General features: G+C 53.9%; 1 protein-coding gene across 7 annotated transcripts in view; it reads right to left on the bottom strand.

Moving 5' to 3' along the window:
• Positions 1 to 2316: 2316 nt before the first annotated feature.
• Positions 2317 to 27075, bottom strand: part of ANKRD24 (ankyrin repeat domain 24) — a 41600-nt gene continuing 16841 nt past the window's right edge. For 5 of the 7 annotated variants that reach the window (XM_058428904.1, XM_058428902.1, XM_058428907.1 and 2 more), the window contains 20 exons: positions 26931 to 27061; positions 26765 to 26853; positions 24845 to 24909; positions 24017 to 24074; positions 19848 to 19918; positions 19551 to 19657; positions 19184 to 19371; positions 18634 to 18687; positions 18351 to 18379; positions 17026 to 17106; positions 16792 to 16899; positions 14738 to 14776; positions 14553 to 14651; positions 11140 to 11212; positions 10782 to 10900; positions 9022 to 10635; positions 7238 to 7405; positions 4316 to 4441; positions 2932 to 2997; positions 2317 to 2695 (listed from right to left, as the gene is read on the bottom strand). In XM_058428904.1, coding sequence (XP_058284887.1) covers positions 2618 to 2695; positions 2932 to 2997; positions 4316 to 4441; positions 7238 to 7405; positions 9022 to 10635; positions 10782 to 10900; positions 11140 to 11212; positions 14553 to 14651; positions 14738 to 14776; positions 16792 to 16899; positions 17026 to 17106; positions 18351 to 18379; positions 18634 to 18687; positions 19184 to 19371; positions 19551 to 19657; positions 19848 to 19918; positions 24017 to 24074; positions 24845 to 24909; positions 26765 to 26853; positions 26931 to 27061 — 3363 coding nt within the window. In that variant the 3' untranslated portion in view covers positions 2317 to 2617. Of the gene's footprint in view, positions 2696 to 2931; positions 2998 to 4315; positions 4442 to 7237; positions 7406 to 9021; positions 10636 to 10781; positions 10901 to 11139; positions 11213 to 14552; positions 14652 to 14737; positions 14777 to 16791; positions 16900 to 17025; positions 17107 to 18350; positions 18380 to 18633; positions 18688 to 19183; positions 19388 to 19550; positions 19658 to 19847; positions 19919 to 24016; positions 24075 to 24844; positions 24910 to 26764; positions 26854 to 26930; positions 27062 to 27075 lie in introns of those variants that run through there. The other 2 variants (XM_058428903.1, XM_058428908.1) reach the window with 2 other exon arrangements.

The raw sequence follows: 27075 nt of genomic DNA on the forward strand, positions 1-27075 counted from the left end.
GCACCTGTAATCCCAGCTACTCCAGAGGCTGAGGAGTAGAATTACTTAAACCCGGGAAGCAGAGGTTGCAGTGAACCAAGATTACACCACTGCACTCCAGCCTGGGTGACAGAGTGAGACTCCGTCTCAAAAAGAACAACAACAACAACAAAAAGACTGATGGGGAGATGACAGAGACAGAGAAAGAGAGACAAAAGAGAGACAGAAACAAGAGAGGAAGACAGTAATAGAGATACGGGGAGATGAGAGACACAGAAAGAGAGACAGAGAAATAAGAGAAGAAGACAGAGGGCTGGGTGCAGTGGCTCATGCCTCTAATCCCAGCACTTTGGGCTGCTGAGGTGGGCAGGTCACAAGGTCAGAAGTTCGAGACCAGCCTGGCCAATATGGTGAAACCCCCGTCTCTACTAAAAATACAAAAATTAGCAGGGCGTGGTGGTGCGCACCTGTAATCCCAGCTACTTGGGATGCTGAGGCGGGAGAATCGCTTGAACCTGGGAGGCGGAGGTTGCAGTAAGCAGAGGTTGCAGTGAGTCCGAGGTCACAACACTGCACCCCAGCCTGGGAGATAGAATGAGAATCTCCATCACTTTGGGCTGCTGAGGTGGGCAGGTCACCCGGTTGGGAGGGCGCACACCTGTAATCCCAACACTTTGGGAGGCCAAGATGGGTGGATCACCTGAGGTCAGGAGTTGAGACCAGCCTGACCAACATGGTGAAACCCCATCTCTACTAAAAATACAAAAATTATCTGGGCGTGTTGGCACGTGCCTCTAATCCTAGCTATTCCGGAGGCTGAGGCAGGAGAATTGCTTGAACCCGGGAGGCGGAGGTTGCAGTGAGCCGAGATCGCGCCACTGCACTCTAGTCTGGGCAACAAGAGCGAAACTCTGTCTCAAAAAAAAAAAAAGACAGAGACATGGAGAGGAGAGACAGAGAGAGACACAGGAGCGCAGGCCTGGGGAGGTAGCTGCCACCGCAGATATCCCAGCGATCAGGATGCCCAGGAACAAGGAAACCCCCAGGGGCAGGCTGGACAGACTCGGGGATCCCCACTCCCACTCCCACCTCCCCTCTGTTTGCTGAAAAACGCCAAGAAACCCGTGGGGATTTCAGGGGAGTTGCCAAGGGGCAGGGAGAGACTGGGGGCAGGGGGCTCCCACCATGGCCAGCCTTAGGATTTAGTAAAGTGTCTGTCTTTCCTTTTTTTTTTTTTTTTTTTTTTAATCTTTTTTTAGAGGCAGGGTCTTGCCTTGTCACCGAGGCTGGAGTGCAACTGCCTCTAACTGCTGGGCTCAAGCAATCCTCCCTCCTGAGTAGCTGGGACCACAGGTATGTGCCACCATGCCCAGCTAATTTTTGTATTTTTGATATAGATGGGGTTTCCCCATGTTGCCCAGGCTGGTCTTCAACTCCTGGGCTCAAGTGATCCTCCCACATTGGTCTCCCCAAGTGCTGGGATGGCAGACATGAGCCACCGCACCCGGCCAGTCCTGCCTTTCACATTTCCATACTTACTTCATCATGCGCTTTTTTTGCACCCATTTTGCCTTTTTGAAATATTGCATTAAGATGGAGTTTATCCAAAGGCTGAGCACAGTGGCTCATGCCTGTATTCCCAGCACTTTGGGAGGCTGAGGTGGGTGGATCACCTGAAGTCAGGAGTTCAAGACCAGCCTGGCCAACATGGTGGAACCCCGTCTCCACTAAAAACACAAAAATGACCCGGGCGTGGTGGTACGTGCCTTGTAATCCTAGTTACTCGGGAGGCTGAGGCAGGAGAACCACCTGAACCCAGGAGGCAGAGGTTGTAGTGAGTCGAGATTACTCCACTGCAATCCAGCCTGGGTGACAGAGGGAGACTCCGCATAAAAAAAAAATAAAAGAGGCCGGGTGCGGTGGCTCACGCCTGTAATCCCAGCACTTTGGGAGGCCAAGGCGGGAGGATCACGAGGTCAGGAAATTGAGACCATCCTGGCTAACACAGTGAAACCCCGTCTCTATTAAAAATATAAGAAATTAGCCAGGCGTGGCGGCGGGCGCCTGTAGTCCCAGCTACTTGGGAGGCTGAGGCAGGAGAATGGCATGAACCCGGGAGGCAGAGGTTGTAGTGAGCCGAGATCGCGCCACTGCACTCCAGCCTGGGTGGCAGAGCGAGACTCCGTCTCAAAAAAAAAGAAAGAAAAAAGATGGGGTTTATCCTGATGGCTGATTTGTGGCGTGGGGTAGGTGGGGAGGGGTGTGAGTGCTTCCTTTTCTGGGCCACCCCCTCCCCTCCCTGCAGTGCAAGCCCCGCAAGCAGACGGCACTCATGGGTCCTGTGCACAGAATGCCTTTATTCTCGGGCTGGCATCTGGATGTGGAGGACACAGGGACTCACAGATTCTCCAGTGGTGGGGGAGGGGCAGTCATGCCCCGGGTCCAGACTGACCAGTGTGTGTGTGCAGAGACCAGGTGGGGTGATGCAGCCAGCTGGGGATGGTGGGGCAGGGACCCAGGCTGGTCTCCAAGTGCATGGGCCTGGATGGGGCCAAGTGAAGCCGGTCTGCAAGGGGCCTGCAGGGGGGTGAGGTCCCTGCGTGGGCGTGGTCAGTGTAGCCACTGGGCCTGGCCTTTCTCAGCGGCCCTGAGCCTGGAGTCTCTGCATCTGCAGAATCTGGCTGAGAATCCGCTGCACATCTTCATCCATCTGGCCCTAGGGTCGGGGGAGTAGAGGGAGACCCTGAGTGTACCCCCCACGGCTGCCCCAGGTCCCTCCGCCACTCCCATAGACCAAGCCAGCCAGGAGGGAAATGCACACAGGTGGGCTCCCACACGCCACGAACCTCTCCCCAGGACCAGCCTCCCACTCTACAGAAGGGGAAACTGAGGCCCAGAGAGCAGCCGTGGCATGCCCAAAGCCACCGGGCACCCGGGAGCTGGGCCACTCACCTGAATGGCGTATAGGAGGTGGCTTCTGTACAAAGCCACCACGCTGGAGTGGTCCCTGGCAGCTTCCTGTGGGCACGAGGGAGGGGCGCTCAGAAGAGCAGGACCACCTCCCCGCCGAGCAAAACACACCAAAAAGCACCCTTTGCACCCCAAGCCTGTATGTTGATGGCCGACTGCTAAAATATGAAAATATGGCCGGGCACAGTGGCACACATTTGTAATCCCAGCACTTTGGGAGGCCGAAGCGGGTGGCTCACTTGAGGTCAGGAGTTCAAGACCAGCCTGGACCAACGTGATGAAATCCCGTCTCTACTAAAAATACAAAAATTGGCCGGGCGCGGTGGCTCATGCCTGTAATCCCAGCACTTTGGGAGGCCGAGGCAGGCGGATCATGAGGTCAAGAGATCAAGACCATCCTGGCTAACATGGTGAAACCCTATCTTTACTAAAAGTACAAAAAATTAGCCTGGCGTGGTGGCACGTGCCTGTAGTCCCAGCTACTCAGGAGGCTGAGGCAGGAGGATCACTTGAACCCGGGAGACAGAGGCTGCAGTGAGCCGAGATCATGCCACTGCACTCCAGCCTGAGCGACAAAGTGAGACTCCGTCTCAAAAAAACAAAAAATTTCCCAGGCAAGGTGGCTCACACCTGTAGTCCCAGCTAGTCAGGAGGCTGAGGCAGGAGAATCACTTGAACCTGGAACCGGGAGGCAGAGGTTGCAGTGAGCCAAGATTGTGTCACTGCACTCCAGCCTGGGTGACAGAGTGAGACTGGCTCAAAAAATATATATATATACATATATATATATGTATGGCCAGGCACTTTGGGAGGCTGAGGTAGAGAACTGCTTGAGGCCAGGAGTTTGAGGCTGCTCAGTGAGCTATGATTGCACAACTGCACTCCAGCCTAATAGAGCAAGATCCTATGTCCAAAAAAAAGGCGGGGGCAGCCAGGAGCAGTGGCTCATGCCTGTAATCCCAGCATTTTGGGAGGCCCATGTGAGCCCAGGAGTTCGAGACCAGCCTTGCCAACATGGCGAAACTCCATCTCTACTAAAAATACAAAAATTAGCTGGGTGTGGTGGTGCGTGCCTGCAATTCCGGCTATGCAGGATGCTAAGGCATGAAAATTGCTTAAACCTAGAAGGCAGAGGCTGCAGTGAGCCGAGCCTGTGCCACTGCACTCCAGCCTGGGCGATGGAGTGAGACCCTGTCTCAAAAAAAATAAAGGAAATATTTCCTGGCCATGCTGTGCATGTGATGTGGACCCCACCTGCCTACCCCAGTCCCTCTCCTGGGATTCCCACCTGCACTGTGCTGATTGGTAAATATTTGGACTCCTCCACCCTGATGGTCCCCTGGCCCCTGCCCAGCCTAGCCCTTACCTGCAGCTGCTGCTGTAAATCCTTCACCTGGTCACGGAGGGCCTCCACCTCAGGGGTGGCCAGGGCGGCCGGCTGCTCCTTCAAGGCCTCCTTAAGATTGAAGACTTCTTTGGAGAGTTCTGTGATCTGGGGGTGCGGGTGCTGTCAGCGATCACTCTAAGGTGATCTGGCCCACAGCCTGTTTTAATTTTATTTATTTATTTATATTTTAGATGCTTATGGTTACCAACGCGACCTGTTTTTATACAACCCACAAGCTAAGGTTGGTTTTCACATTTTTTTGTTTTTGTTTTTGTCTGTTTTTTTTTTTTGAGACAGAGTCTCACTCTGTTGCCCAGGCTGGAGTGCAGTGGTATGATCTCAGCTCACTACAACTTCCGCCTCCCAGGTTCAAGCAATTCTCCTGCCTCAGCCTCCTGAGTAGCTGGGACTACAGGTGCCCATCACCATGTCTGGCTAATGTTTATATTTTTAGCAGAGACGGGGTTTCGCCACGTTGGCCAGGCTGGTCTCGAACTCCTGACTTCAGGTGATCCACTTGCCTCGGCTTCCCAAAGTGCTGGGATTACAGGCATGAGTCACCGCACCCGGCCAACAGATCTTAACTTAGTAGTTGCTGTGATCCTGCACAAAGATTAAGTTTAAACTGTGCCTGGTCAACAGTAGGCACTCAATAAATGCTGGGCCTTATTATTACTATAGATCGGGGGTTCTCAACTTGAGGCAATTCTGCCCCCCAAGGGGACACTGGGTGTTGTGTGAGGACATCTGTGGTTGTCACCACTTGGAGGAGCTCTTGGCATGGAGTGGGTGGAGGTCAGGGACGCTGCTCAGTCCCCTGCAATGCCCAGGACGGCCCCAGCCCAGGAAATGATCCTGCCCTGGTGTCCACAGTGCGCAAGGGAAGAAACCAGGCTATAGATAAACCATCATCCTAACTGCAATTTTGCCCTCCCTTTACAGAGGGGACACTGAAGCTCAGAGAGGTGAAGTGTCTGGTCTAAGGTCCCACAGTGAGTCGAGGCTGGGTCATACTTTATGCTGAAGCGCCTGGGACTCTGGGTGTCTCGTCTCCTGTCCAGTGACATGTTGCATGACTTTGAGCCACTCACTTCATCTCTTAAAGCTTCGGTTTGCTTATCTGGAAAACGGGGACAAAAATACTTTCTGAAACCAAGTGCGGTGGCTCACGCCTATCATCCTACCACTTTGGGAGGCCGAGGCAGACAGATTGCTTGAGCTCAAGAGTTTGAGACCAACTTGGGCAATATGGCGAAAGCCCGTCTCTTACCAAAAAACAAAAAACAAAAAAAACAGGGCAGGCATGGTGGCTCACGCCTGTAATCCCAGCACTTTGGGAGGCTGAATCACCTGAGGTTGGGAGTTTGAGACCAGCCTGGCCAACATGGTGAAACCCTATCTCTACTAAAAATACAAAAATTAGCGGGTGTGGTGGCACTCGCCTGTAGTCCCAGCTACTTGGGAGGCTGAGGCAGGAGAATCTCTTGAACCCGGGAGGTGAGGTTGCAGTGAGCCGAAATCGTGCCACTGTACTTCAGCCTGAGCGACAGAGTGAAACTTTCTCTCAAAAAAAAAAAAAGAAAAGAAACAAACAAAAAAATTAGCCAGGCATGGTTGGCACGGACCTGTAGTCCTGGCTACTCAGGAGGCTGAGGCAGGAAGATGGCTTGAACCCAGGAGGTCGAGGCTGCAATGAGCTGAGATTGCGTCACTGTACTCCAGCCTGGGTGACAAAGTGAGACCCTGTCAAAAAAAAAAGCTTTCTGGCTTTTAGGGTTGCAGGAAGATTAAAAATGGTAATGTGTGAGGCCAGGCGCGGTGGCTCACGCCTGTAATCCCAGCACTCTGGGAGGCCGAGGCAGGCGGATCACGAGGTCAGGGGATCGAGATCATCCCAGTAACCTGGTGAAACCCCGTCTCTGCTAAAAATACAAAAAAATAGCCGGGCGTGGTGGCAGGTGCCTGTAGTCCCAGCTACTCAGGAGGCTGAGGCAGGAGAATGGCATGAACCCAGGAGGCAGAGTTTGCAGTGAGCCGAGATCACGCCACTGCACTCCAATCTGGGCGACAGAGCAAGACTCTGCCTCAAAAAAAAACAAAACAACAATAAAAAAAGGTCATGTGTGAAAAATTCCCAGTCTAACACCTGGAGGCTGTTGTTATCATCATTAGTATTGTTTAGGAACAAAAAGTGGGAACGTGGGTACAAACCCAGCTGAAAGACTGCATGGCTGTGTGACCTTGGGCAAGTGACTTCACCTCTCTGTGCTTACGTTTCCTCAAATGGGGATAATAAAAGCCCCTATCCTGTGAGAACTGGATGTGATTAAATGCATCAAGTCCACAGGGCCTGGCATGCAGTAAGCACTCAATAAATGTAACTGTGGAGACAGACGCAGTGGCTCACGCCTGTAACCCCAGCCCTTTTGGGGGCTGAGGCAGGCGGGTCACTTGAGCTCAAGAGTTCGAGACCAGCCTGGCCAACATGATGAAACCCCATCTCTACTAAAAATATAAAAAATTAGCTGGGTGTTGTGGTGTGTGCCTGTAATCCCAGCTGCTTGGGAGGCTGAGGCAGGAGAATTGCTTGAACCCAGAGGTTGCAGTGAGCCGAGAGCATGCCACTGCACTCCAGCCTGGGTGACACAGCGAAAGTCCGTCTCAAATATAAAAATAAAATAAATGTAACTGTAGTTATAATTAGTACCTGGAACAGCAGCCTGTGTGTGTCTGACTTGTCAGAGGCTGTAACCAGGTCCCCTTCCGTTTCTGAGCCTCAGTTTCCCTTCTGGAAAATGGGTGGATTTTCCAAGGCCCTTGCAGTGGGGACCTTCGTAGATTGCCCCCAACCTTTGCTGAGTGGATGCCTCCCTGACTGAGTGTGGGAGACGGGGCACCCACCTTCTTGTCCTTCTCCTTGGCCTTGTCCAGAGCCTCCTGGGCCCGGCTCTGGGCCTGGCGAGCCCTTTCCGCCTCGGTCCGTAGCCCCCGTAGCTGCTGCTCTGCTGTGGCCAGCTGTGCCTCGGCTGCATGTCGCTCACTCTTCATGAACAGGGCCTCACGCTGCACCTGTGGCCCAAGCCCACGCATGACTCTCAGGACACTAAGACTTCAATGATGCTAGACCCCAGAATTCATATACCCCTTCTACTTTGTTCTTTTGTTTTTGGATTTTTTATTAAGACAGGGTCTTGCTCTGTTGCTCCAGAGCTGCACTGCTGGCTGGAATGCGGTGGTGCGATCATGGCTCACTGTAGCCTCAATCTTTCAGGCTTAAGTGATCCTCCCACCTCGGCCTTCCAAGTAGCTAGGACCACAGGTGCCACCATGCCCAGCTACTGTTTTCTTGTTTTGTTTTGTTTTGTTTTGTTTTTGAGACAGTCTTGCTCTGTCGCCTAGGCTGGAGTGCAGTGGTGTAATTTTGGCTCACTGCAACCTCCGCTTCCCGGGTTCAAGTGATTCTCCTGCCTCAGCCTCCCCAGTAGCTGGGATTACAGGCACGTGCCACAATGCCAACCTAATTTTTGTATTTTTAGTAGAGACAGGGTTTCACGATGTTGTCCAGGCTGGTCTCAAACTCCTGACCTCAGGTGATCCACTCACCTTGGCCTCCCAAAGTGCTGAGATTACAGGCGTGAGCCACGGTGCCCGGCCATGAGCTCAGGTATTTGAGACCAGCGTGGGCGACATGGCAAAACCCTGTCTTTACAAAAATTAAAAAGTTAGACGAGCATAGTGGTGCACACCTGTGGTACCAGCTACTTGGGAGGCTGAGGTGGGAGGATTACTTGAGCCCAGGAGGTGGAGGTTGCAGTGAGTTATGATTGTACCACTGCACTCCAGCCTGGGTGACTGGGTGACTTTTCAGACAGACCAGACCCTGTCTGAAAAAAAAAGAAAGGAAAGGAAGGGAAGGGGAAGGGGAAGGGGGAAGGGAAGGGGGGTGAAGAAAGAAAGAAGGAAAGAAAGAAAGAAAGAAAGAAAGAAAGAAAGAAAGAAAGAAAGAAGAAAGAAAGAAAGAAAGAAAGAAAGAAAGAAAGAAAGAAAGAAAGAAAGAAAGAAAGAAAAGAAAAGAAAAGAAAGGAGAGAGGAAGGAGAAAGGAAGGAAGGAAGGAAGGAAAAAAGAAAGAAGAAAGAAAGAAAGAAAGAAAGAAAGAAAGAAAGAAAGAAAGAAGAAAAGAAAAGAAAGAAAGAGAGAAAACACAAGTGGAAAATTCCAAGAGGTCAGGACGGCTGCAGGGTCAAATGTCTGTTCAAGGCCAGGCGCGGAGGCTGATGCCCATAATCCCAGCACTTTGAGAGGCTGAGGTGGGTGGATCACTTGAGGTCAGGAGTTCAAGACCAGCCTGGCCAAAAGGGTGAAATCCCATCTCTACTAAAAATACAAAAGTTAGCTGGGTGTGGGGGCAGGTGCCTGTAATTCCAGCTACTCGGGAGGCTGAGGCAGGAGAATCACTTGAACCCGGGAAGAGGAGGTTGCAGTGAGCTGAGATCACACCACTACACTCCAGCCTGGGCAACACGAGTGAAACTCCATCTCAAAAATAAATGAATAAATAAATAAAATAAAGTAGGTCTGTTCAAGTAAAACTGATGCGGTCAAAACACCTCAAGGCTGTCGGGTTAAAACAGGCCGCCACATGGCCGATACGGGTGGGGCCCGGGTGGTGACCAGCCCTGCTCACCTGGAAGACCTCTGCGCTGGTCTTCTCATGCCGCCGTCCCAGCTCCTCCAGCTGCCCCTCCAGCTGGGCCACGTTGGCCTGCAGGGTGCCCACGATGCGTTCGTGTTCTGAGAGCGCCACGCTGCACACACGCTCCCGCTCCAGCTCCGCGCGCAGCCGGGCGGCCTCCTTGCCCGTGGCCACCACCTCCTGCTCCAGACTGGCCGCCCGGCCCCGCAGCTCCAGGGCCTCCTCCTGCAGCCGGCGGTGCTCAGAGGCCGGCACCACGGACTGGCGGAGGGCCTCGGAGGCCTCCCGCAGCTCGGCCAGGCCCTGCCGCGCCTCCTCGCAGGCCGCAGCCAGCTCAGCCACTCGGGCCTCAGCGGCGTCCCGTGCCCGGCCCAGTTCCGCGGCCGCCGTGCGCTGCTGCTCCCCGGTGGCCCTGGCCGTGGCCAGCTGCTCCCGCAGAACCTCCAGCTCCCGGCTCTGCTCCAGCCGCGCCTCCTCCCGCTGGGCCAGCTCGGCCCGCAGGCCCCGGGCCTCCTCCTCGGCCAGCAGCCGGCTGGCCCGAGCCTCATCCAGGCAGGCCGAGGCCGCCTCCAGCTCCCGCAGGCGGGAGTCCCGGTCTCGGAGGTCCTCCCGGGCCTGCTCCAGGGCCGCCCGCAGCTGTGTGGTGTCACCGCCACCGCCCCCACTGGGCCCGCTGCCCTCGGCCTCGCGGACACGCTCTCGCAGCCGGCCCGCCTCGGCCTCCGCGGCCTCGCACTTCCCCAGGGCCGCCTCCAGCTCTGCAGCTGCCTCCCGCTCCCGCTGCCGGAGTGCCTCCTCCAAGCCACGGATCCTGGTCTCCAGCTCTACTTGAAGCTTTTCCGAGGCCTCTGCGGCACCAGGATGTAAGACAGGGCCAGCAGAGATCCCCGGGACCGTGGCCTCTACCCCTGGGTTCTCCACACCTGTGGCACTGACTCCTGTGGCCTCCACCCCTGTGGCCCTAGAGCCCGTGGCCTCCATGTTTGTGGTCCCTGTGACTGGGGGCTCTGCTTGCCCAGCACCCACTCCGTTGGGCTGCATTTCTGCTTCCTCTGCTTTTGTTTTTGTGGCCTCCACCCCCATGGCCTCCACTCCTGTGGCCTCTGTGTCTGTGGCCTGAGCTCCTGTGGGCTTAGTTTCCATGTTTGCTTCCTCTTCTATGGTCTCAATTTCTCTGACCTCAGCCCCTGTGGGTTTTGTTTCTGTGGCCTTGGCTCCTGTGGCCTCAGCTCCCGTGGCCTTGGCTCCCATGGACATAGCTCCCATAGTCCTGGCTTCCATGGTTTCATCTCCTGCAGCCTCCTCATCTATGGTCTCGGCTCCATTAACTTTGGTTTCTGGAGCCACTGGGCTATTTACCTCCATGTGGGTTGGCCCGTTTTTGGTGGCCATGGCTCCAGCACCCTCACTCTCCCCACAGGCTGCCTCCTCTTCTCTGGGGACCTCTCGTGTCTCCTGCTGCCTCAGGGCCTGCAGGGCCTCAGCGTGCTGCCTGCGCAGCTGGTCAAACTCGGCCCGGAGAGAGTCATAGAGGGCAAGAGGGATGACCTCTGCCGGAGCTTCCACTTCCATCTGTGTCTCGTCCTTCTCAAAGTTCTCCAGGATCTGGGGAGTGGAGTGGGGTCAGGAGTCTGGCGGGAGTTGATGTGACTGTGGGGACACAGGGCAGCCTTGCCACCTTCCCTGCCCACCCTGACCTCAGGGAACCAGCCCTAGGTCCTCAGATCTGTCCCCAGCCTCACTGTCCCTACCTGGACCTTCTCCATCAGTTCCTGGTTCTGTCTGGTGAGCACAGCCACCTGTTCCTGTAGCGAGGCCAGGCGTTCCTGGGCCGACGGGCTGAGTTGCCTGGACAGCAGCGCCTCGGCCCCTGGAGGGCGACACAGAGTCAGGCCCCGGGGGCCTGGGCCACAGGGGGACAGGAGGTGGGGGGCTGGAGTGGTGGATTAGGGTCCCCAGGGCAGGCTCAGGCAAGCAGAATTTAAAAAATGGATGAGTACAAACCTCCCTCCCAGCTTCAAACTCCCCCACACCCAGAGGCCCAGGCTCCGTCTCCCAGGGCCCCAGGGGACAAGGCGGCTGGGAGTGCGTGGGGAGGTGGGGGCTTACCTGGAAAGTCAGGCAGCTCACCCTCCTCATCCTGCAGGGTGGTCACATCATAGCTAGTATTCTCCCGCTCGTTCTGGGGGTAGGGAGCAGAGTCCAGCTCGGGGTTCTGCTCTCAGCCCCTGTGTGTCCCCACCAAGACTCCAGTGGAGACTGGGCTGTTCACATATCTGTATGTCTCCCACGAGCACCAGACGGCTGCATTTGGCCCACAAGGATTTAGTGAGCGCCTTCCATGTCCTTTGCCACCCACTCCCCGCGCCACTTTCTTTTTTTTTTTATTTTGGAGCCAGGGTCTTACTCTGTCACCCAGGCTGGAGTGCAGTGGTGCGATCATAGCTCACTGCAGCCTCCAACTTCTGGTCTCAAACAATCCTCCCACCTCAGCCTCCCAAGCAGCTGGGACTACAGGTGTGCAACACCATACTTGGCTAATTTTTAATTTTTTTTTTTTTTTTTGCAGAGATGCCGTCTCATCACGTCGCCTAGGCTGGTCTCGAACTCCTGGGTTCAAGCAATCCTCCTGCCTCAGCCTCCCAAAGTGTTGGGATGACAGGCATGAGCCACTGTGCCTGGCCCCATTTTTTTTTTGCCCCCAGGCTGGAGTGCCGTGGCACGATCTTGGCTCACTGTAACCTTCGCCTCCCAGATTCAAGCGATTCTCCTGCCTCAACCTCCAGAGTAGCTGGGATTACAGGCATGTACCACCACGCCTGGCTAATTTTTGTATTTTTAGTAGACACAGGGTTTCACCATGTTGGCCAGGCTGGTCTCGAACTCCTGACCTCAGGTGATCCACCCGCCTTGGCCTCCCAAAGTGCTGGGATTACAAGCGTGAGCCACCGAGCCTGCCCCCATTTTTTAAACTAGTTTGTTTTTGGGGTATTGAGTTGCATTAATTCCTTACATATTTTGGTTATTAATTCCTTATCGGATGCATGGTATATGCCAGCATCCCCCAGCTTCCTGGTCTATGTGCCTCCTGGGTGAGGGGACCTCGGGGCAGGCTGTGGTTACCTGTGGGTGTGTTTGTCTGCATGAGAGTGGATGCGACAGTATCCATTTGGCATGCAAAGAGCTGGCTGGAGGTGTGTCTTTGTGACCACAGGTGTGGGTATAGGGTTGTGGGTGTGCCTTGGGGCCCCTCCCTTCCTGTGACTATGTGAGATTACATGCATGACTTTTTGTTTGTTTGTTGATTTGTTTTGAGAGAGAGCTTTGCTCCGTCACCCAGGCTGGAGTGCAGTGGCGTGATCTCGGCTCACTGCAACCCCCGCCTCCTGAGTTCAAGTGATTCTCCTGCCTTAGCCTCCCGAGTAGCTGGGATTACAGGCATGAGCCACCACACCCGGCTAATTTTTGTATTTTTAGTAGAGATGGGGTTTCCCCATGTTGGCCAGGCTAGTCTCAAACTCCTGACCTCAGGTGATCTACTCGCCTCGGGCTCCCAAAGTGCTGAGATTACAGGCATGAGCCACCGTGTCCGGCTTCATGCTTGAGTTTTAGTCTGGTGTGTGTGTGGTTGTGTTTTGAATGTGCCTGTGGATCTCTGTGTTTGTATGTACAATTGTCTATATGTATACATGTTTGCATAATTGTGTGTTTTCAGAAATACTGGCGGGGCTTGGTGGCTTATGCCTGTAATCCTCGCACTTTGGGAAGCAGAGATGGGAGGATTACTTGAGGCCAGGAGTTCGAGACCAGACTGGGCAACATAGTGAGTCCCCATCTCTCCAAAAAGAAAAAAATTAGCCAGGTGTGGTGGCACAGGCCTGTGGTCCCAGCTACTCGGGAGGCTGAGGTGGGAGGACTGCGTGAGGCCGGGGAAGTCAAGGCTGCAGTGAGCCATGATTGTGCCACCGCACTCCAGCCTGGACAACAGAACAAGACCTTGTCTCAAAAAAAAAAAAAAAAGAAAAGAAAAGAAATATCTGTTGCATGTGTATGTATTTGTGGGCGTGTTGTCTGTGTGTGACTGCACGAGACGGGTGCACGTGCAATGCGTGCGTGTGTGATGATGTATTCTTGGGCGTGTTTCTTGCGTGTCTGTAAACTGTGTGTTTGTGGGTGTGCCTGCTGTTAACCATGCTCCGCCACGTGCATAGAGAGTGGTTACCCATCCCTGCGTGGATGTGTATGCTTACAGAAAAGTCCTTTCTGGGTCTGAGTGTGGTGGCTCATACCTGTAATCCCAGCATGTTGGGAAGCCAAGGCAGGCGGATCACCTGAGGTCAGGAGTTCAAGACCTGGCCAACATGGTGAAACCCCATTTCTACTAAAAATACAAAAATTAGCAGGGTGTGGTGGTGTGCGCCTGTAATCCCAGCTACTCAGGAGGCTGCGGTAAGCAGAAGAATCACTTGAACCAGGGAGGCGGAGGTTGCAGTGAGCTGAGATCGCACCACTGCACTCCAGCCTGGGCAACAAGAGTGAAACTCCATCCCCCCAACCCCCCCAAAAATACAAAAATTAGCTGGACATAGTGATGTGCACCTGTAGTCCCAGCTACTTGGAAGGCTGAGGCAGGAGAATCGCTTGAACCCGGGAGGCAGAGGTTGCCATGAACCGAGATCACACCATTGCACCCCAGCCTGGGTGACAGAGGAAGACTCTGTCCAAAAAGAAGAAGGAAGGATAGAAGGAAAGAGAGAAGGAAGGAAGGAAGGAAAAGGAAAGGAAGAAAGAAGGAAGGGAAGGAAGGAAGGAGGAAAGGAAGAAAGAAGGAAGGGAAGGAAAACGAAGGAAGGAAGGAAGGGAAGGAGGGAGGGAGGGAAGGAAGGAGAGAAGGAAGAAAAGAAAGGAAGGAAGAAGGGAGGGAAGGAAGGAAGGAAGGAGAGAAGGAAGGAAGGAAAGAAAGGAAGGAGGGAGGGAAGGAAGGAAGGAGAGAAGGAAGGAAGGAGGGAGAAGGGGAAGAAAGGAAGGGCCTTTCTGTGTCTGCGCACATTTGTAAACGTGCATGGGTGAATGTGACTGCGGGATTGTTTGAGACGGAGTCTCGCTCTGTCACCCAGGCTGGAGTGCAGTGGTGCGACCTCAGCTCACTGCAAACTCCGCCTCCCGGGTTCAAGTGATTCTCCTGCCTCAGCCTCGTGAGTAGCTGGGACTACAGGCGCGCGCCACCACACTCAGCTAATTTTTGTATTTCTAGTAGAGACGGGGTTTCACCATGTTGGCCAGGACAGTCTCGATCTCCTGACCTCGTGATCCTCCCACCTCGGCCTCCCAAAGTGCTGGGATTACAAGCATGAGCCCCCGCACCCGGCCGAGACTGTGGGTTTGTGAGTGCATGTGTCTGGTGCGTGTATTTGCACGTGTGTGAGGCTGTGCATGCACTGGTGTGACTGTCTTGTCGCTGCTGCAGGAGAGAAGTTCCCCCACCCAGCCCCAGCCCAGCCCTGACTCATCACTGCTCCTACCTCCAGCAGGGACAGCCGGCTCTGCAAACTCTCCACCTCCCGTCCCAGGCTCTCCTTCTCCTCCTGTCTCTCCATCAGCAGCTGCTGTAGCTCTTGCACCTGGGAGCAGCAGTGGAGGCTCAGCTGCCTCTGGGAGGAAAGGCTGGGCAGCAGGAGGGCTGGCTCCTCCCCACCCTCCCACCTACCTGTCTCTCCAGGCTGTGCAGGGAGCTGGCCTCCGGGGACTGACGGGAGAAACAGGGACAGGGGGTTGGATCTGGGCAAGAGGCCTCCCTGCCCCACCTCCTGCTTCGCAGCCTCCATTCCATGCACATTCACGCATTCCACGTGCAACTATTGAGCACCTACTGCATTCTGCCCGCTCACTCATTACTATTTATTGAGTGCCTGCTGTGTACCAGGCACCATTCTGCCTGCTCACTCATTACTAAATATTTATTGAGCACCTGCTGTATGTTGGGCCCCATTTATTCCTATTTATTTATTTATTTATTTTTTGAGACAGAGTCTCACTCTGTCCCCAGGCTGGAGTGCAGTGGTGCGATCTCGGCTCACTGCAAGCTGCACCTCTTGGGTTCACGCCATCCTCCTGACTCAGCCTCCTGAGTAGCTGGGACTACAGGCGCCCGCCAACAGGCCCAGCTAATTTTTTGTATTTTTAGTAGAGACGGAGTTTCACCGTGTTAGCCAGGATGGTCTCGATCTGCTGACCTCGTGATCCGCCCGTCTCGGCCTCCCAAAATACTGGGATTACAGGCATAAGCCACCGCGCCCAGCCTCATTCCTATTTATTAAGTGCCTACTTTGTGCCAGCTATTGTTCTGACCTTTCATTCAGTATTTATTGAGCACCTACTGTGTGCCAGCATGCACCATTCTGACCAGTCATTCATTTCTAAGTATTATTAAGTGCCTGCTGTGTGCCAGTATGTACCATTCTGGCCAATTACTAAATACTTATTAAGCACCTGCTGTATGTCAGGCACCGTTCCATCCACTCATTCACTCAACAAGTTTGTTTTTGTTTGTTGTTGTTGTTGTTATTGTTGAGATAGAGTCTTGCTCTGTCATCCAGGCTGGAGTGCAGCGGTGTGATCTTGGCTCACTGCAACCTCTGCCTCCCAGGTTCAAGCAATTCTCCTGCCACAGCCTCCCAAGTAGCTGGGATTACAGGCCCCTGCCACCATGGCCAGCTAATTTTTTTTTTTGTATTTTTAGTAGAGACAGGGTTTCACCATGTTAGCCAGGCTGGTTTCGAACTCCTGACCTCAAGTGATCTGCCCACCTCAACCTCCCAAAGTGCTGGGATTACAGGCGTGAGCCACTGTGCCCAGCCAGAAAGTTTTTACTGGGTGCCTCTTATGGGGCAGACCCTGGTTTTGGCCATTCATTCATACACTCACTTGAATATTCATTCACCCAATCAATATTGATGACACCCATACTGTGACCCAGGCACCATCAGCCATGCCTGCCCTCGCAGGCTCACAGTCAAATGGGTGGACACACATAAAATAGATGCATGCCCAATAGCAGTAAGTGCTGCAAATGGAAATAAAGTGGCCAGGCGCGGTGGCTCACACCTGTAATCCCAGCACTTTAGGAGGCCACGGCGGGTGGATCACCTGAGGTCAGGAGTTAGAGACCAGCCTGGCCAATGTGCTGAAACCCGGTCTCTACTAAAAATACAAAATTAGCCAGGTGTGGTGGTGGGCGCCTGTAATCCCAGCTGCTTGGGAGGCTGAGGCAGGAGAATCGCTTGAACCTGGGAGGCGGAGGTTGCAATAAGCTGAGATCATACCATTGCACTCCAGCCTGGGCAACAAGAGCGAGACTCCATCTCAAAAACAAAACAAAACAAAAAATAAATAAATAAAAAATAAAGTGAACTAGCGAGTTGGCCGGGGGGGTGGTGGGGGGGTGGTGTTACAATTTTAAAGAAAGTGGGCATGGGAAGTGTCTTTGGCAAGGGGCCTATTGCATAAAGTAGGTGAGGTAAAAAGCCATGGGGCCATCTGGGGCTAGAGCATTCCAGGCAGAGGACACAGGTGGTGCAAAGGCCCTGAGGCAGGACTGTGCCTGGTGAGTTGGAGGAACAACGAGGAGGCCCAGGTGGCTGCAGCAGGGTGGGAAGGGAGAGAGATGGAGGAGGGAAGGTGGGAGAAAAGTAGGGGGATCTTCATGCCTGCATTGACCCCACCCAGGCTTGGCCCACGCCCAAATCTCCGAGGCCTCCTAACCTCCTGCTGCCTCCGTTCCTTGTGCTGTTCCAGGCCCCGGATCTTCTGCAGGAGGCGGCCCCTCTCCTGCCGCAGCCTCACGATCTCCTCATAGGCATCTCGATCATCCTGTTCCCCTCCCCACCACGGCCTTTAGATGGGGCCTAAGGTTGCCCCATCCCAGGTCTCAGCCAGAGCCCCTCCCTGCGCCTGGGGGCTCCCCACACCTCCTCCCGTGCCCAGAGCATCTCTCACCGGCATGGGGATGCTGGCGGGAGGTGGAGGCGCCTTCCGCTTCTTGGGGGCCCCCTGCTTTCCATGGCTGGACATAGAGTTCTGGGAAGGGAGGGGAAAGAGAGTGAAGGGGGCCGATCGGGGGGCCATGCCAGCCTCCCGCACAGTAAACCAACCCAGCCAGCCCCAGCCATGGCCTGACTTCCCGTGAACACGGAACCAGCCCCTGCCTCCTCCCCCTTGCTTATCCCAGCAAAACGCAGACAAGACCAACTCCCTGTAAGTTCCAGATCTTACTCTTTACTCTCTGCTCCTCTCTGTCCCTCAGTTCTTTCCCCAGCTAGGCCACATTGCCCACACGTTTTCACTCCTCTGTGGAACAGAGATGCTTTAAAACTGGGAGAGGGGCCAGCGTGGTGGCTCACACCTGTAATCCCAGCACTTTGGGAGGCCAAGGTGGGTGATCACTTGAGGTTAGGAGTTCGAGAGCAGCCTGAACAACATAGAGTGAAACCCCTACTCTACTAAACAAATACAAAAAATTAGCTGGGCGTGGTGGCGCACGCCTGTAGTCCCAGCTATTAGGGAAACCGATGCAGAAGAATCACTTGAACCTGGGAGGCAGAGGTTGCAGTGAGCCGAGATCACGCCATTGCACTCCAGCCTGAGTGACAGAGCGAGACTTCATCTCTCAAAAAAATAAACAAAACAACAAACAAACAAAATTGGGAGAGGGGCCGGGCTCAGTGGCTCATGCCTGTAATCCCAGCACTTTGGGAGGCCGAGGCGGGTGGGTCACTTGAGGCCAGGAGTTTGAGACCAGCCTGGCCAACATGGTGAAACCCCGTCTCTACTAAAAATACAAAAATTAGCCAGTTGTGGTGGGTGCCTGTAATCCCAGCTACTAGGGAGGCTGAGGCAGGAGAATTGCTTGAACTCAGGGGGTGAAGGTTGCAGTGAGCCAAGATTGAGCCACCATACTCCAGCCTGGGCGACAGAGCAAGACTCCGTCTGGGGGATAAAAAAAGACAAAAAAACTGAAAGAGGGGAAGAGGCCAGATCTGCTTCCTTCCCCGAAGACACCAACCCTCAACAACCGCAGTCCCCACTGCCCTCCCACCCCAGCCCCATAATTTGGCCCCTTCCCTCTAGTATTCTCACCCAGTTCTGGGAGTTAGGCTGAGCACACTGCCGCCACTTGGTGGCAGCATACCCTGAAGGTAGCATTCTTTCCAAACAGGTTTTCCCAGGTCTAACTTCCTTCTCTTCTCACAGAGCTTGGGGCAGGGGAGAGGTTAGTGTGGATGCAGGGAGGAGGGGCTCCTTCACTGCTTAGGGGTCCATACCTGAGATGACGCCTCGCCTGAGTCATCCTCTGTGAGGGCCAGGGAGAGAGGGAAGCAGGGTCAGGCATTCCGTTCCCAGGCCCAGGAAGGGCATTGGTGGGCCCCAGGGACTTGTAGGGGGCTCCCGACTTCCACAAGAATCAGGGCATTTAAGGTAGAAATCTGGCGTTTGGGTAGAGTGCTGAGAGAGGGACTTGGGACTGTTAAAAAGAGAGGACAGCCGGGGTGGGGTGGCTCATGCTTGTAATCCTAGCATTCTGGGAGGTCGAGGAGAGTGGATCACCTGAGTTCAGGAGTTCGAGACCAGCCTGGCCAATGTGGCGAAACTCCGACTCCACTAAAAATACAAAAATTAGCCAGGCATGACGGACTTAGGCAGCAGGCACCTCGAGTCCCAGCTACTTGGGAAGGTGAGGCAGGAGAATTGCTTGAACTACGTCTGGCTAATTTTTGTATTTTTAGTGGAGACAGGGTGTTGCCATGTTGGTCAAGCTGGTCTTGAACCCCTGACCTCAAGTGATTCGCTCACCTCGGCCTCCCAAAGTGCTGGGATTACAGGCATGAGCCACCTTGCCCAGCAGGGGGTGCCCTTCTCAGGACACGCAAAGTTCTTACTGTACAGATGACCCAGGAAAGCAGAAGCAGACCCCCTCCCAGACTACTCTAAATGCCCTGGGGCTCCTTGAAACTGTTCTGAGTAGAATTAGGTAAGCTCTGGGACGTCCTAGAAGGCAGCCAATCGGGGGTACCTTGAAACTATTCACGATAAAGAAAAGAGGAGTGACAAGAAGCTGCCAAGAAGCAAATGCATTGGGGAGGTAGGGCTTGCATACCGCTGGGTGGGGAGGGGCGCTGGGCCGCCTCTTGCAGAAGGTGCAGGATGAGTTTGTCCCCCGCCAGGGTGCCATAGTGAGCCGCATCCTGCCCCAGCGCATCGGTGATGCCCGGCTGGGCTCCGCCCTGCAGCAGGACCTCCACTGTTTCGGGGCTGGCCCCCTCACAGGCCAGCATCAGGGCCGTCCTACCAGGGGAGGGGGCTACTGAGGAGATGAGAACATCCCACAAGCCCCCATGCCCACCTCAGCCCCCAGGCAGGGCTGGGAAGAGGAGGCCGGCTAGATCATCTTACTTAGAGAGGTTAAGAGTCTTGCCCAAGGTCACACAGCATAGGGCGGACTGGCTGGGAGGGGAGATGCTCACCTGCCTTGCAGGTCCTGATCATTCACAGCAGCCCCTTGCTGCAGTAGGAGACGGCACAGGTCTGTGTGACACATCTGAGCTGCTATAATGAGGGGTGTTGCGCCTGACTGGTAGGGAGGAGGAGGGATGCGATGGCATATGAGAAACTGACCCCCGGAAGGTGCAGAAGCCTATGTAACTGCCCTTGAGTTTCACCTCAAACTTTCTCAGACTTTCAAAGGGTGCCTGAGATACTGCCACTTGGTGGCAGCATACCTCAAGCATAACATCTTCCCCGAAGAGACCCCAGAAGCTTACCCGATCTTGGGGGTTTAGATGTGCCTTAAAGGAGCAGAGCACCTCTGAGCAGGAGAGACAGCCACCAGCCGCTGCAAAAGAGAAAAGGTTGTCCGGTGCAGTAGCTCAACCCTGTAATCCTAGCACCTTGAGAGGCCGAGGCAGGAGGATCGCTTGAGTCCAGGAGTTCGAGACAAACCTGGGCCAACACAGCGAGACCCTGTCTCTAACAACAACAACAAAAAAATGCAAACATTATCTGGGTGTGGTGGCATGTGTCTGTGGCCCCAGCTACTCGGGAGGCTGAAGCGGGAGGACTGCTTGAGCTCAGGAGTTCAAGGCTGCAGTGAACCATGATGGCACCACTGTACACCAGCCTGGGTGACAGAGTGAGATCTTGTCTCAAAAACCAAGAAAAGAAAGAAAGAAAGGAAGAAAAACAAAAGGGGGAAGAGTAGGGGTAGGGTGAGACTTCGACATTTTCTGGGGACTTTCTGCCTGGATGTGACCCTGCCCCTTTATTTCATGAGAAATTCCCACGTGCCCTGAGGAATTTGTAACAAAGGCAAGTTTTGCATTTTACAGATGCAGCAACTGAGGCCCAAACAGGCCTGTGGTCACCCACCGGGGTGAGAGGTAGAGTCAGATCTAGGATCTAGGGGTCTGCCGACTGCCAGTCCCAAGCACTGTGGTTCCTTCTACTTTTTGTAGAGACGGGGTCTCACTGTGTTGCCCTGGTCTCAAACTCCTGGGCTCAAGTGATCCTCCTGCCTTGGCCTCCCGAGGGGCTGGGATTACAGGAATGAGACCAACACTACAGGCATGTGCAACCATGCCTGGCTAATTTTTATTTTATTTTATTTTTTTAGAGACAGGGTCTTGCTATGTTGCCCAGGCTTTTCTTGAACTCCTGGGCTCAAGCAATCTGCCTGCCTTGGCCTCCTGAGTGGCCGGGACTGTAGGCGTGCACCACCACTCCCGGCTAATTTTTTTAAAAATTTTTTTATGGAAATGGAATGTCACTATATTGCCCAGGCTGGTCTCAAACTCCTGGGCTCAAGCAATCCTCCTGCCTCTGGCTCCCAAACTGTTGGGATTATAGGCTGGAGCCACCACGCCCAGCCCCGTTTATGTGCTTATGTATTTATTTAATTTAATTAATTAATTTATTTATTTATTTTTGAGACGGAGTCTTGCTCTGTCACCCAGGCTGGAGTGCAGTGGCCCGATCTCGGCTCACTGCAACCTCCACCTCCCGGGTTCACGCCATTCTCCTGCCTCAGCCTCCCAAGTAGCTGGGACTACAGTCACCCGCCACCACACCCGGCTAATTTTTTATATTTTTAGTAGAGACGGGGTTTCACAGTGTTAGCCAGGATGGTCTCAATCACCTGAGCTCGTGATCCGCCCACCTCGGCCTCCCAAAGTGCTGAGATTACAGGCGTGAGCCATCGCACCTGGCTTGTTTTTATTTTTTGAGACGGAGTCTCCCTCTGCACCCACGCTGGAGTGCAGGGGTGTGATCTTGGCTCACTGCAACCCCCGCCTCCCGGGTTGCAGCGATTCTCCTGCCTCAACCTCCCGAGTAGCTGGGATTATAGGCATGAGCCATCACGCCTGGCTAATTTTTATATTTTTAGTAGAGATGGGGTTTCGCCATGTTGCCCAGGCTGGTCTCAAACTCCTGTGCTCAAGCAATCCTCCTACCTCTGACTCCCATAGTGCTAGGATTACAGGCGTGCACCACTGTGCCTGGCCTGTCTATTTATATTTTAAGAGATCCCTCCTACTGTCATTTGCACAGGACCAGAGTGGAGACAGGGAGGCTCCCCAGGAGGCTGTGCAGCTGAGACAAGGGCATGGTCTCTGGAATCCCTGGGTATGAATTCCAGCAGGTTGACATACAGTCTGATTAAGCACAAAAATCCATTTTTCAGTCAACAAACTCTATTTGAATGCCTGCTGTGTGTCTGAGGGAGTATGAGGTTTTGATTGCTGCAAACCTTATCTACAACACTTGGAACGGTGCCTGACACACAGTAGGTACTCAATAACTGTTTGTTGTTGGTGGTGGTGGTGGTTTGTTTGGTTTTTTGAGATGGAGTCTCGCTCTGTTGCCCAGGCTGTGCAGGGCCGCGATCTCGGCTCACTGCAACCTCCACTTCCTGGGCTCAAGCGATTCTCCTGCCTCAGCCTCCCGAGTAACTGGGATTACAGGCGCATGCCTCCATGCCTGGCTAATTTTTTGTATTGTTTAGCAGAGATGGGGTTTCATCGTGTTAGCCAGGATGGTCTTGATCTCCTGACCTCGTGATCTGCCCACCTCAGGCTCCCAAAGTGTTGGGATTACAGGCGTGAGCCACCGCGCCCGGCCTAATTTTTTATTATTAGTAGAGACAGGGTTTCACCATGTTGACCAGGCTATTCTCGAACTCCTGACCTCCGCTAATCTCGCTAATCCTGACCTCTGCTAATTCTCGAACGCTACTGAGCCTCCCAAAGTGCTCAGTAACTATTGAATGACAAAAACCAACGGGCTCCTATATTGTGACCAGAGGCATTGCCGCCACTAGGTGGCAGCATACTCCAACTGCAGGGAATTCTCACCCAGTGACTAAAACCCCCAAAGCCCAATTTTATTCTGAGTTTCCGAAACAACAGATGTTTCTTGAGTCGTCAGCGAAAGCCATGCCTGAATTGCACGGGGACAGCGAACAGATTGGGGGCTGGGTTCTGGTTCAAGTCGGTGGGTCCCTTTCCCTCCCTCTGGGAAGGAGTTTGGATTCGGTGATTATGAAGGTGCCAGCTGCCTGGAGCTACGGTTTTCCTGGTATCTCCTAGGAGCTCCTCAAAGGAAATTAAACCCTAGGGACCTCTCCTCATCCTCACAAAGACCAGGAGTGCAATCGGCTGCTCCTTGAGGTCAGACGACCTGGATTCCCTACGACTGATCTGCTGCGGACAAGTGACAGCCTCATTAAGTCTCATCTGTGCAATGGGCTAAAAGCCTGTGGTTCAAAGGGTAACCGAGATTTATGATGGGCTCCAGGGCCTGGCACACAGTAGGTAATAAAAAAGGAGAAGGGCCGGCGCGGTGGCTCAAGCCTGTAATCCCAGCACTTTAGGAGGCCGAGGCGGGCAGATCACGAGGTCAGGCGATGGATACCATCCTGGCTAACACGGTGAAACCCCATCTCTACTAAAAAATACAAAAAAATTAGCCGGGCGTGGTGGTGGGCACCTGTAGTCCCAGCACTTTGGGAGGCCGAGGTGGGCAGATCATCTGAGGTCAGGAGTTCGAGACCAGCCTGGCCAACATGGTGAAACCCCATCTGTACTAAAAATACAAAAAAATTTTAGGTGGGTGTTGTGGCATAGGTCTGTAATCCCAGCTACTCAGGAGGCTAAGGCAGGAGAATTGCTTGAACCTGGGAGGTGGAGGTTGCAGTGAGCCAAGATTGTGCCATTGCGGCCGGGCGCGGTGGCTCACGCTTGTAATCCCAGCACTTTGGGAGGCCGAGGCGGGCGGATCACGAGGTCAGGAGATCGAGACCACGGTGAAACCCTGTCTCTACTAAAAAATACAAAAAATTAGCCAGGCGTGGTGGCGGGCGCCTGTAGTCCCAGCTACTCGGAGAGGCTGAGGCAGGAGAATGGCGTGAACCCGGGAGGCGGAGCTTGCAGTGAGCCGAGATTGCGCCACTGCACTCCAGCCTGGGCGACAGAGCAAGACTCCTTCTCAAAAAAAAAAAAAAAAAAAGAAAAGGAAGGCCAGGAGCAGTGGCTCATGCCTGTAATCCCAGCACTTTGGGAGGCCAAAGCGGATGGATCACCTGAGGTCAGGATTCGAGACCATCCTGGCCAACATGGTGAAACCCCATCTTTACTAAAAATACAAAAAAATTAGCCAAGTGTGGTGGCAGGTGCCTGTAGTCCCAGATACTCGGGAGGCTGAGGCAGGAAAATTGCTTGAACCTGGGAGGTGGAGGTTACAGTGAGCTGAGATCTCCCCACCGTACTCCAGCCTGGGCAACAGAGTGAGACTCCATCTCAAAAAAAAAAAAAAAAGAGAGAAAGGAGGAGACAGGAAGCTTCACAGCAGGTCAGGTCCCTAGGGCCCTGGGTAGAATAACCCGCAAGTCTAGCACCCTCTGGGCTACGGAGTCAGGGCAGGGCTGGGCTGCACCCACCTGCATGGTGTAGGGCAGTCCACCCGCTGCTGTCCACGACGTCCACCACGCAGGAAGCCTGGGGATGGGGTGAGTCCTTTGAGGCGGAGCCATCCTTCTTGCTGCCTGATTTCTCTAGGACTGCCTTCCCCACCCTGGGCTCTGCTATACTTCAGCCTCACCCTTCCCTGGCCCGCAAGTGACTCTATTTTCATGAAAATTGGTGAGAAAAGAAAACAGCTGGGAGCTGAGAAGCAGCTGGGAATTTGGGGAGTAGCTGGGAACTCTTCGAGTGTCTGGGGCTAAGAAAGGACCTAGGGCTTGGGGAGAAACAGAGCTCAGGAAATACCTGGTGTATATATATATATATAAGATGATGTTTCGCTCTTATTGCCCAGGCTGGAGTGCAATGGTGTGATCTCGGCTCACTGCAACCTCCGCCTCCCGGGTTCAAGGGATTCTCCTGCCTCAGCCTCCCTAGTAGCTGGGATTACAGGCACACGCCACCACTCCCAGCTAATTTTTTGTATTTTTAGTAGAGACAGGGTTTCACTATGTTGGCCAGGCTGGTCTCGAACTCCTGACCTCAGGCGATTCACCAGCCTCAGCCTCCCAAAGTGCTGGGATTACAGGCGTGAGCCACTGCGCCCGGCTTGGGAGTATATCTTAAATAGGAGAAGGATGTGGATGGTCTGAGAGTATCTGGTTATCTAGGGAGTAGCTAAGGTTCTGGAGTAAAAGGGGCCAAGGAATATCTAGGATTCATAGAGCATCTGGGGGTTCAAGGAATTGCTGGAACTCAGGAGTAGTAGGGGCCAAGGGAGTAGCTGAGATAAGAAAGTAAATGACCTGCAGTAGTTGCTTCAAGCACTGTGGGTGCCCGTATTTGGCAGCCAGGTGGAGGGCATTGTAACCTGGGGAAGGAAAGAAGATTTACTGGAGCTCCAGCTATTCAAGTAGCTGTCAGCTGCTCCCCAAGCCATGTCAACTACTTGTGATGAGTTTCTGTGTCTAGCAAAGTCCGTAAACCCTAGTATTTCTCTCTTTTTTCCCTACAGAAAGGATCTTGCTCTGTCGCCCAGGCTAGGGTGCAGTGTGATCATAGCTCACTGCAGGCTTGAACACCTAGGCTCAAGCGATCCTCCTGTCTCAGCCTCCCGAGCTGCTGGAACCACAAGCAAGTGCCACCATGTCTGGCTAATTTATTTGTATTTTCTGTAGAGACAGGGGTCTTGCTGTGTTGCCCAAGCTGGTCTTGAACTCCTTGGCTCATGCGATCCTCCCACCTCAGCCTCCCAAAGTGCTGGAATTAACAGGCATGAGCCATTGTGCCCGGCCATCAAGTACCTCTCAAAACCATGCTATTCCCTGTACCCAGAGACTCTCTAAGCCATGGCTAGTCTGTATTCCAGACAATCCCATCTCAGCGACTGTCCACACCCACCTTATTCCTCAAGCCCTATTGCCTCAGCTACTCCCCATGTCCCCAGATACTCTACAGGGTCAACTACACCAAAGTTTCAAATCTGCCCTTCACAACCCACAGTTGCTGTATATGTTCTTGCCAATCCATATACCCTTCCTCTTCCAAATGCCAACTCTGTCCCTGTCTGATGCTCCATGAATCCCCAGCTATTCCATATACCCTGCCCACCATGCCTGTGGCCCTAAAGCTTCAGATTTGACTGTGTCCCCATGCCTAGTTGCCTCCTGAGCCCCAACTACTCCTTTTGGCCACAGATTTTTATCTCAGTTATTCCCCCCAGGTCCCCTAAGTCATACATACATACAAGTTCTCCTTGTAACCCAGCTACTCCAAGAGCTCAAGCTACTCCCACAGCTCCAGCTACTCCTAGATCCCAGCTATCCCACACACCTCAGATATTCCCCAAACTCTACTTGTTATTCTCCTGCCCCAGAAACTTTGCAAGCTCAGCTACTCCCATGAATCCAGTTCCTCCTCCAAACTCCAAGTAGTTCCCTTCAGTCACTTCCTTGATCTCGGATACTCCTACATCCCAGATGCACCTCAAAGCTTAGTTCGTCCAATGGTCCCAGTTATCTCCCAAGCCCCAGTTCTTCCTCTGCCTCAGTCACTTTCTAGAAACTTCCCCAGGCTGGGCATGGTGGCTCACACCTATAATCTCAGCACTTTGGGAGGCTGAGGTGGAAGGATCACTTAGAGGCCAGGAGTTCAAGACCGGCCTGGGCAACACAGGGAGACCCCATCTCTACCAAGAATAGAAAAATTAACTGGGCGTGGTGGTGTGCGCCTGTAGTCCTAGCTACTTGGGAGGCTGAGTTTGGAGGATCCCTTGAGCCCAGGAAGTGGAGATCGCAGTGAGCTGAGATCATGCCCACTGCACTCAAGCCTGGGTGACAGAGGGAGACCCTGTCCCTCACCCCAAAAAAGAAAAACAAAACAAAACAACAAACCCCCAGAAACTTTGCAGCTATCCCCCAAGCCCCAGCTACTTCCCCATGCGAGCTACTTCCCCATCCAACTGAACCAATACCTGAATCCTAGTCACTCCCCATCCACAAGCTGTCCACTCACTTTGCTCAGTGCCACCCACAGTCTCTATCTTTGGCCACCCCATCCTAACATGCCCCTGTGTGTCTCCCTGGGGGCAGGGGAGGGGCACCAGAGGGAGCCTCCTCTTTTTTCAGCAGGGAACACTGAGACCTGGGAGCAGGGTCTGGCTGGACCCTCAGGCTGCGCACCTGGGCTGAGTTCCTCCCCACTCCCCGGGGCCCAGCTGGCAGTACCTGCCCCGTCCGTGCTCATGACATTGGTGCCATGAGCTATCATCACCTCCAGACAGCTGGCCGCACCCCGCATGGCTGCCAGGTGGAACCTGGAGGTGAGAGACAAGGGTTCAGCCGCAAGGTTGCCACCCCTCAGCCATCTCACTCCCGGGTTGCGGGCACTCACGCGGACTTGCCCTCGGGGTCTAGCTTCGTGGGCACCAGCCCCTTGCGGGCGATGAGGGCGGCCACCCGAGGTGCATCGTTGTTTTCCACGGCTTGTAGCAGCCTCTCGTCACTCTTGCCCCAGTCTTGACTCTGCAGGGCACACC

Source organism: Hylobates moloch, unplaced genomic scaffold, assembly GCF_009828535.3.
Source record: "Hylobates moloch isolate HMO894 unplaced genomic scaffold, HMol_V3 SCAFFOLD_15, whole genome shotgun sequence".
In the NCBI taxonomy this organism is placed as follows: domain Eukaryota; kingdom Metazoa; phylum Chordata; class Mammalia; order Primates; family Hylobatidae; genus Hylobates; species Hylobates moloch.